Source organism: Chiroxiphia lanceolata, chromosome 2 (assembly GCF_009829145.1).
Source record: "Chiroxiphia lanceolata isolate bChiLan1 chromosome 2, bChiLan1.pri, whole genome shotgun sequence".
NCBI lineage: Eukaryota > Metazoa > Chordata > Aves > Passeriformes > Pipridae > Chiroxiphia > Chiroxiphia lanceolata.
In genome coordinates, this window is record NC_045638.1 from 78,639,821 (window position 1) to 78,650,612 (window position 10,792).

Consider the following 10,792-nt stretch of genomic DNA (forward strand, 5'->3'; position numbering starts at 1 on the left):
ATGGTGAATAGTATCAAGCAAAATGAGAAAGAGGTTGACAGAGTAGCAAAAGTATGTGTTTGAGAAGGCCGATAATCAGAAAACATTATACATTTCGTCAACAGCTTCCTATATGGTTTTGATGGCTTCTAAAGGCCCTCTCATTAGTGAAAAAGATAAGTGAGGAACATTTATCAAGTACTGCCAGCTGAAAAGCTTCTTCTTTCTTCTAGTATACATGGAGATAATATGGGAAGAGAAAAAATGTTGGAAGTCTATAGCGGGGATATAAGTCCCAGAAGCTATTTCTGCAAAGAGGTATTGTGGGTGTGTAAGCTGCACAGGAGAACTCTACACCCAATATTTAGATTCCTCTCACCCACTCAGAGTCACCTCACATAACCATGTGAGGGGAGTCATCAAACCTCCCTCAGGGGATCGCTTCCCCTGGGCTCAGCTGCCCCATTTTTGGGCCCTTTCCTGAGCCTGTCCACCTCCTTCCAGGGCTAGGGAGAGGGTCTCTGCCCTAAGGGGAATGTTTCAGCTAGGTATCTGCTCTTAGGGTACGAGTTCCATCTCCAGTGACCAGACAACCCCTGCAGAGTCCCATCGGCCTTGCCAGGGACTGCTCTTGTTTCAACTGCCCAGGCCTACAGTCCCTGATGTCCGGCCTGCTGACAGCCACAGGCACCCTGTGCTCTGGGGATCCTTCTGGTACCAACACAGTGCTCTTCAGGAGGAAATAATTCTAGTAAATACCTCAAGTGTACTATAACCTCTCCTTTCACAGCTCTGTGGAAGGGGGTTTATCTCTCTGCACATGCAACATCCCACCTTCCCTGCAGTTCTGCGGGGGTACCCTAAATCCTGTGTCAGCCCTACAAAGAAATCTCAGATACATAGGACTGTCTTCAATGGCAGTAAGCATCTCTTTTCAGGATTCCCAGGGACTTCACCATCACCACTGCTTTATCCTCATTTGTGGCAGTTCGTGGAGGGTGTGACTTGACTGGGTGTGGAAAAGTGGACCCAATGCTAGAGTGGACCTGTTGTTGAGTATCAGCAGTTCTCACCACCAGTGACAGACATAGAGAACAGAGGAATCTCTCCTCTGACTAGGACAGCCGTCAGACAGTTTGATTCAGAAAACTTCAGTTCTTTATTACCGATGATGAAGGAATGGGACTGCAAACACACACACTATTCCATTTTTGGGATTCTCCACAGGTCTCTCTCTGTGCTTCCCTTTTATTAACCTCCTCGGGTAAGCAACACCTGGTGTTGACATGCAGTTAACTAGAATTCCCAGGATTTTGCTGAGCTGATGTTTTGATTTCACACATTCACACATTACCATTCTGTGATTGTTTTCAATCACAGTGTAAATCATGCATCCAATCACGCAGACCATTAAGCAGTTTTCCACTTTGAGACCACAGTGCTCAGTCAAGGTCGACCCTCTTTTTTGGTTCTAGTTAACTGAATGCAGGTGTAGGCTGGCTCAGCTTGTTCCCACGCTTTATAAAACCTTATAGTAAGTATAAAAGGAGACTGTGAAATACAAAGTCATTGTGCAATTCTCTGAGAACAGTGGAAAAAGTGTTGAATAAAAGTAGCACAAAAACATCTTGGCTCAATTTTTATACTTTTTACATATTCTGGGAGAATTTTTTTTCATTTCTTTCTGTAAATTCCACATTTTCCTCCACACAAAAGGAAGTTTCATCCACGTGAGAACTGTATTAAAGAAAAACTGCATAAACAAAGCACTGCTTCATCAAGCAGGGAGTTATAGCACTGCCAGAACTATATCAAAGGGAAAGATGGTGGTAGTATAATAACCTCCAAAAGTACATGCTCCTGTACAAACAACTGCAGACAAAACAAAATAAAACTGAAAAAAAAAAAGGTAAAAACAAACAAAAAACACAACCCCACCCCCAAATAATCAAAAAACCAACCAAACACCTAGAACACAATTTTTCTGCTTCTTGTATAACCTTCTGTGTATGTTTTTCCCTTTAGATACTTCAACAACCCTTTTGAAATCAATACTAACTTTGAATGGAAAACATTAAAGAGATATGCTTTAGGTTTTGGAGAGTAAGACTAGATTTTGAAAACTAAAATATTAATAAGTTTATTAAAATGAACTACAGGTCTATTATCTTCTCATTAATCATATTTCCATGTTACAAAAGCTGCACATGGGTGGAACTGGATGAAAGACAGTATCAGTCTGTTTTATGATAAAATCCTTGTTTTGCATGTTCTGTTGCTAACTAGAAATTTTGAGCATCAATGAGTCAGGGAAAGCTTTATACAGCAAACAAGTACTATACAAAGGTGAAGCAGGTGTGTGGTAGACAACAGAAAAGACTTCTCTAAAGTTTAGGGGAACTGAGAATGAAGAACCTCCCATTTATCTTGTTATTATGTGTGGCACTTTCTTGTCCTTTTCCTGTAGATACAAGACAGAAGAAGGAAGAAGACATGCAACTTATCCGGGTGAGGAAGGTAGCTTTTGGGAAGATCTTTAGCAATTGTTGAGCATCCATTGTAGTCTCTGTAACTAGTAAACAGTGGCTGAGGAGCTTACAGAATAAATAACATGATGGAATAGTTCTCAAAATGGTGGGTGGTGGGGAAAATGAAGGGTGGTGTAATCATGATGACAAAGGCTTCTTTAGCCCCAACTCATCTTGCTTTATCCTTTTTTAGAGAAAAATTAAACCCAATGATGTATTCACTTGCTTGTTGATTCTACAAACAATTAAATTCCTGAGTCAGTCTGGGTTTGTTTTGCAGTTCAGGTGGAAACACAGTTATTTATGTGACTTGTGGTACTGTGAAACATAGGTCTTCATAAAATAAGTTAGAGTTTTTGATGAATTATTTCTGTCAAAAATGTGGGGAAATGGGATAATACTGATGAAATTTTATATTCAGTCATATATTCCAAACTACCTCTTATAAAGGACTCTGGGTAACCCTAGGGCACAGAGTAAGTGGAGGGTATCTTATCAGAAAATGCTAGACAAATACTAATTTTAAATGTATTTTGAGTTAACTGCAAAAGTGATAATAAAATGTAAAAACTGTCATTAAGAGGAAAAATATTCACACAGGCTTTAACAAACACAATTGTTAAAGCCATAGAACAGAAAGAAAAGTAGCAGACACACATGACTAAATGGTCTTAGTATAATATCTTATGAGCTTCAAAAGCAAACACCATTTACTGTCTTAAATTATCTATTTTTTTTCATTAGAAGTATCTTGAAAATTACTATAGCTTTAAGAAAGATGGAGAATCTCTTGTTTGGAAAAGTAATAGCCCAGTGAACCAAAAACTGAAAGAAATGCAGGAATTCTTTGGGCTGGAGGTGACTGAATACCAGATTCTGGCACTTTGGACTTGGTACAGAAATGTCACTGTGGATTCCCTGACATAGCTGGGTTCTCTACCTTGGCAGGAGAGCCAAAATGGGCAAAACAAGTTCTGACATACAGGTAATTACAGTGGAATTCTTCATGTCAAGATGACATACTCCACAGTGCAAGTGGCAAAAACACAGTTGGTTTTCTGTCTTATATTTTGAAGGATACTAAACTACACACCAGACCTGCATCCAGCAGATGTCAATGCAGCGATCAAGAAAGCATTAAGTGTTTGGAGCAGTGTGACTCCACTGAAATTCATGAAGAAGGATAGAGGTGATGCAGACATAATGATCTCCTTTGCAGCCAGAGGTAAAACTCCAAGCAACCGTTTTGAGTTACTGCCAGTTTACTGCCTGTCTGGAGCAGTTGGCTTGAAATGCTAATGATTTCTTCCCATGAATAGCACATGTGAAGTTCAGAGTCAGGTTGAACAAGCAGACAGAAAACACAGTTCTTGCTCAAGGTGCTATGGCTATAATTCTTGACAATCTTTGGGGGAGGGTATAGAGGCAAATGAGGAGAAGGAGAGGGAAAACAAGGAGCTGCCTGTAGTTCACTGGATCTATGCCTACCGTACTCTACCTAGTATGTGCATGAACACCCCATCAGCTCTGTATGGAATTTGCTCCTCAGATCACAATAACTTCATCCCCTTTTATGGCCCAGGATGATCCCTTGCTCATGCCTATGCAACCAGCAAGGCATGAGAGATGCTCACTTCAATGAGGATGAAACCTGGACCAAAAGTATAGAGGGTAAGAAATTAAGTTCTCCAAGCCCTTCTTGAAGCAAGTTGTACATGAAATCAAGGGTGCAGTGTCTGTCTCTTCTCTTCCTTACGAAGTGCTTAAATTGCTACTGACTTGGGGGAGCATTTTTCTTTGGTTTCCATAGCTATAAAACGCCACTGAGCCCTCTGGTTAAGGGCTGCACTGGATGGAGAATTATTTGGGAGGGGGCCCCCTTCTCTCCACTCCTCCAACCTGCTTCCTTCTTGCCAACAGTTATATCACCTGCACAAAGTCCTTCTCCCACACTGACTTCTACACAATCTACAGGCTATTTCTTTGTACTCTGCTATAATGATTTCATTATTTTTCTTTCTGACCAGAATTTCATCTCTAACTGAATTTCCCACGAGAGCTTCACTTGCTTAGGCAAGCAGTTCTGAAAGCTTCTGAACTGCCTTATGCCCTTCAATGTTATTCAGAAGAAATGAAAACATGCAGCTCTCCTATTATATGTTTTGTTTGTTGTTTTCAGGTACAAACCTGTTTTATGTTGCTGCCCATTGAGTTTGGCCAATCACTGGGACTCTTCCATTCCAAAGACCCCAATGCTTTGATGTATCCAGTTTACAGGAAATTAGACCCTTCAGAACTCCCTCTTCATTAGGATGATATTACTGACATTCAGTACCTCTATGGTAACTCACAGTTATTGACTAACTAGCAATTATAATTTCAAAGACTTTGGAATGCCTTACAGTGACATTTTTGTGTACTGAGTATACCTCAATGAGTTCTCTCTATAAGTTCTTCCATAAACTGCTTCTTTTAGGACCATCTTCTAACACATACAATGATCAAAGGGAATCTACTGAGATAAAAGACACAACTGAGCCAAAAGATCCTGCACTGACAAACACCTGTGGCCCCAATTTAACTTTTGATGCTGTCACCACTTTCCATGGAGAAATAATGTTTTTTAAAGACAAGAAAGTCAGCTTCTAGTAGTAAAATAGCTGGGTATCATTTTTTAAATTATGCCCCACAGCATGGGAAAATAACTTTAGCCAGAATATCAACCATTCTAGACAGGAAGGCAAGACAGGGAATCAGGAGAAGAGATGGAAAACAAACATAAAGAGGCTGCTGGAAAAATGAAGAGAGAAAAGGATAAGAAGGAAGATGACCTATGGAACAGGACATGCTGTGAAAAGGGCGGAGAAAGATGGCTCCTCTGCAAACAGACTGTTTTCACTTTAGGCTGTAAGCAAGTCCCAAGTGTTTGGCATCTGGGAGAGTTCAGCTTCAGCAAAACACAATTCCAGCTCTGGGACACTTGACACCTTCATTGCTGTCCTTGCTTTGAGAGAGCTGAGGGTTTACCAGTCTTGACACAGTACCTACTTGAAGAACCTCTGTAGTGGTGATTTTGTATAATAATAAAAGGAAAGGATAATAGATTCAGTGCTAAACTCAAAGTGTCCCTTTCCAGGGCATGACATCCCAAGGTCTGAAGTAGAAGGGTAAAGGAGATGATTCCCCTTCTTTTCACGAGATAGCGCTGTGCTTCCCCTGCTTCAGACCCTCCTTGAAAATCAACATTGAAGCAAGTTCTGACCTCAGAGTTTGGAGTCCACAAGGCCAGTAAAGTGTTATTTTGCAGAAGAGCCTCACGCACACTGACTGTTTCTCTGAACTGGTGCTGATAATCCCAGAGTGGGCTTCATTCCCAAAGTCTTACCCCATACCAGCCATGTGATTCCAGGTCTCTCTAAGCTCCATTTCTGCGTAAGGGAAAACAAATGTTTTGACCAAACAGTTCCTCTGACCTATTTTAGATGTCTGGATCAAGATGAGAGCAATCCCACCATGGAATTAGCTTTCTTTATATTAAGATTAGGGGAGCTTAATGTGACTGCTCAGAGTCAGATAAATCCTACCCTGATTGCCATGATAAGGTTTCATGAATTAGTGTGTGTGAACACCTAATTTTATTTAAAACCTGTTCTATATTTATGTAAGACATATTTGGCGCAAACATCCTGCAATCAGAACAGCTGACTTTAATTTAATATCTTTGTTCTGGCTACGGCTGCCACCTGGTGTCGATGATGCATATGAAATTTCTGAAGATGAAACCATCATTTTTAAAGGAAAAATGTTGTCTTTCTATTTTCACATGTTGTCTTCCAATTAGCCTTGAAAGTTTGTCTGGCTTAAAAACTATTTAAGCTCTTTCTGTAGGATCCAACAAGCTTGAATTTAGTCTAAAAATCAGTGTGTTTCAATCACAGAGATAACCAAAATATTATCTAAGATAAAGAAAATGTATCTTATTTTTTAATATCCATACAGAAAAGTTTCCCTGCCAAAATAAATGCAATGACTTTTTTCTTTCTGGGAAATTATCTATTGAATTTAAAAATGATACCCCATGCTTCTTCCAAACTTGTGGGAAACCCATATAAACATGAAGGAAGACTGAAATTTCAGTTTTCACAAAACGTGATTGCTTTTTTTTTGGACTCTAGAACTAATATGTAGAACATTTTCAAGTAACCGTTATTTTATCTCTGTATTTTTCCATTAAAAGATTACCTTTCATGGAAGGGATTATGTCATTCCCAGAAGAAGATTCTGATAATATGTCATCATCAACTTTTCTTCATAGGGAATGAATTCTGGGTTGTGAAAGGAGATACCATGCTTCCTGGATACCCCAAAAAACTCTACACCATGGGCTTTTCAAAGGATCTTACCAAAATTGATGCTGCTTTTTATAATGAAAATGAGGGGGAAACATATTACTTCATAGTGGACAAATTTTGGAGGTAATATTTCCTGTGATACTTTCCTAAACAGAAGCAAACATAATCATATGATCAATATCCTGCCATGATTTAGGATGCATTAGTCACACACTTTTGGTAATCTCTTTCAGTGACACAACTGGCTATGAAAAAAATATTTGAAATGGAGGTGAAACTGTGCTTTTAGCTTTCCTCTTAACCGATATAACTATTGAATATTTTATTGATTTATTTATTTTCATTTATCTGCCTTGGGAAAAAAAGCCATTCTACAGCTCCATAAGTCATCTCAGGAAATCAGTCAGAACCTCACGATTTATATAAAAATGTTTCTGTGGAGTAAGAAGGAGAAGCCCACCCTTTTCCAGTCACTAACAGATAGTTTCGTAAAGTTGCTGATAAATGCTATGTACTGCAAAGAATTATCTGCTGTGCATGGTTATTGTTTTCTCTTTCCAATTCAGTCCCTACTGCTCAGGTTTTTCTTACAGGACATAGATTTCTAACAGCCAAAGGAGGTGCTCCTGTAATGAAAGCAGTAATTATCCTTAACTTTTGTAGATGAATAACAAAACTTCTCTTCTACCTGTCACCACAATGCCCAAGTCATTGTGCATACAGAGATCACCCTGAAGTAACTATTCAGACATGTATTTGCAGTTTAAGCAGAAAATCAGACTTCCACGTTTTAAGTCAAATTCTGGTAGCCTGAATGATTTCAGATGAGATGTTTGACCATTAAATCTCTTGCTGAGCAAAGTTATCAGAAGAGGAAGGCTTTCAGAAGCCTTCTTATTCCAGCATTAATAGATAAAATGGACTTTACTAAAGATGTAATAACTTGCTGTATTTACATAAAATGACTTAAAATAACTTACAACTTCAGGAAAAAACCACAGATTTTTTTCCTGATAAATATTTCTTACAGAGTCATGACACGAAAGCAATCTTTTTATAATATATTATCTCCTTTAGGCATGGTCCCTCAGAAAAAAATATTAAGCAGATTTAAAACAATGGTTCCAATATTAAGTATTCTTAGATGTATCTTGAGGTGCAGTAAAAAGAAGCAATTCTTCCAGTGCAGCTACTAGAGTAATAATTATTTATGGTAAATTGTGTCTCTCTTGATGCTACCTAAATGATACTGAAAATCTTTAATGAATGCGGTTACCTGTTGACAGGTAGAAGGTAATTAGGTGAGATTATTTAATCATGAGTTGTTTGCAGTTTTCATTGACTCCAGGTTGTTTATCATTTTTCTCTGTTATGATAAAAGAGGTCAGTCTATGGATAGAAAGTCATTACTCATAAGAGATGCCTTTCCAGAAATTAATGGGAAGATTGATGCTGGTTTTCAACATGAAAGTGAGTAACTGTTCTTAATAAAATCTGTATGAAATGCTCAATCATAGGGTTGAGAGAGCCTGGGCAGAGAAAGATACTTCTAAACGATGCTCAGAGCCCTCAAGATGACCAGTAAAGCCCTGAAACAGTCACATAATGCTCCCATGCTTCACTTTACCCCTTTGACAACTTCAGATCTGGGAAGGCTGTCTCTAAGGGACAGATATACCTGTATTTATGTTGACGTGCACATCACACCATGAAGAGCACTACCCGAGACAGTGATGTCTCAATAACATAAGGTTTACCTGCTGTGAGCAAAGCTATCACAGCATGGCCCTCTACCATAAAATGGGACTGCTTTGAGTCCCAGTTGGCACTAACTCCACTACATGAGGGTGAATACTGCTTAGACAGGGAGATGCTGATCTAGACTCAAGGATACACCCACACTGCCAAATGTCACAGCTTCCCATTTATCTCCTTGTTCCTCATATGTTCCTTATCAAAACCCATACATGCTAATTGTTTCATAGAAAATCATGCAATTGATAACATCTTCCTCCAAAACAAGTCTCACATCTGGTGCTGGGGGTCCTTAGCTGTAGACCTCACTCCCAGAGGGCAGTGTGGATGTGACTACCCCAGGCTGGATATCTCCTTCCCTGCATGGTATCTGGCACACAGCTGGCTAGAAATGCATTCTTCTGGGTGGTTTCAACACAGCTGATGTGTACCAGCAGATGTTTTAAACTGAAGAAACACTCAAGACACATTTTTTGTATTGTCATCTTGTGGGACTCAGCACATTATGCAGTGTGTGAATGGCTGGTTTGCCATGGAAGGTGTTCCCATGCTGCTGTACAATGGTTTGCAGAGGTTAGTCCTGGGAGTAGATCCTCTTGGCAGCATAATTGTATCCAAAGGTTACTTCGAGTTCTTTCTGGATCCTGTTAAATCGTACTAATCTTTACATCTGCAGTATCATAATTCACCTGGTTTTATTGCTGTCTGGTTTTTTTATAGACTTCCTTTATTTCATCTGTGGAAGAAAGCTATTTGAGTTTCACATTGATAAGAAGAGAGTTACATGCTTCCTAAAGACAGACTTCTTGTTTCCATGTTAAGGAAATGAAATCTGTAATGGTGTTGAAACGAATGTAGAGTTATTGCTCTAGAAACACTTTTATAAATATATGAAATGCACAGGTACTTTAGCATTAGTCAGTAGACTTCAGACCCTGCATGATCTGTGTTTCTGTAAATAACAGAACAGTATTTAACATACTGATGAGTATACATGTATGTACTTAACATCAGGCTGGCTAGCTTACCAAACAACAATGCAGTTTTTACTTTTGATACAAAATTATGGCTTATTATTTCCACCATCTTCTTTCCACTTGTCATGCTGTACATCACCCTACACAGAGCCCTACCTCGGTTCCAGGAGTCCATGAGGATGAGCATTTTTGTTCCTAAAGCTAGGATTACTTTCAACCAGTTTTAGATATTTCAAAGTTAAACAAGCAGACTAATCAAAGCTACTGGTCATTGTTGCAGTCCGAAATGTGGATACCAACAGAAAAGAAACTGCTAGGATTAAACAGGAAACCTTGGACCACTGGGGCTGGGAAAAAACCACCATCTAAAAGACCAGACAACATCCATTGACATTCATTTCATGTGGATTGTCCTGATCTCCCCCAGTAGGATGTAGAAAGACTTTGCATGATGCTATCGGTTATCTCATTGTTTTCTCCCTGTCTGTGAAAATCCTTATTTCAGGAAAAGCTGACCACCCTTCCCCAGCATAATCTTGCTTAATGGAAATATCAAATCCTTTTTTCCCAAAATGTAAATACTGGATCTGAGAAATGTAAGTCCATTTTTCCCCTGATGTCACCCCTGTTACTGGAAATGTTAATAATTCCTGTGAAATCCTCTGTTTGGAATAACCCTGCCTCCTCATTAGCATGGAAGCCCCCCAGACCCTTAAATAGCACTTACACGTTCAGTAAATCATTCCAGCCTTTTGCCTCTCTGTCTGGGATCGTGGTAGCTTTATTAGACCCTTACAGCTCATAATTGGAGCGAGACATATGGGAGCTCCAGAGAGCAATCCCTCCCGGCCTGAGGTTCGTGTTTAGAGGCGGAAGTGCTCCTTCTTTTTACTGACTGGAGAGGCAGGGTTGGACACCTGATTATAGAAGGTTAAATTTAAGTGTGATGAATTCTACCCTAAGGTATTTATTGCTATGTGCAATTTCCCGTGCAATGTGTTGGACAACCATATTTGAGCAGGAAGGTTGGGCCAGATGACCCTACTGTGGTCCCTTACCCATTCTGTGATTCTGTGATCAAAGGGTTGTCTCCACAGACACAGGAGCAGAGGGACACACGGGCATGTAGGAAAGACCCAGTTATTCCTGACCTGTCTCTGCTCCTCTTCAGTTTTCCCTGGGGAGCCCACATTGCCTGGGG

General features: G+C 39.6%; 1 protein-coding gene across 1 annotated transcript; it reads left to right on the forward strand.

Moving 5' to 3' along the window:
* LOC116782508 (stromelysin-1-like) lies at nucleotides 1–6,986 on the forward strand. The gene is given in 10 exon segments (XM_032679260.1): nucleotides 1–51; nucleotides 3,252–3,375; nucleotides 3,378–3,492; nucleotides 3,584–3,732; nucleotides 4,057–4,125; nucleotides 4,128–4,178; nucleotides 4,687–4,715; nucleotides 4,717–4,776; nucleotides 4,959–5,144; nucleotides 6,780–6,986. Coding segments are annotated over 10 exon segments (1,041 nt in total).
* The last annotated feature ends 3,806 nt before the right edge of the window (nucleotides 6,987–10,792 follow it).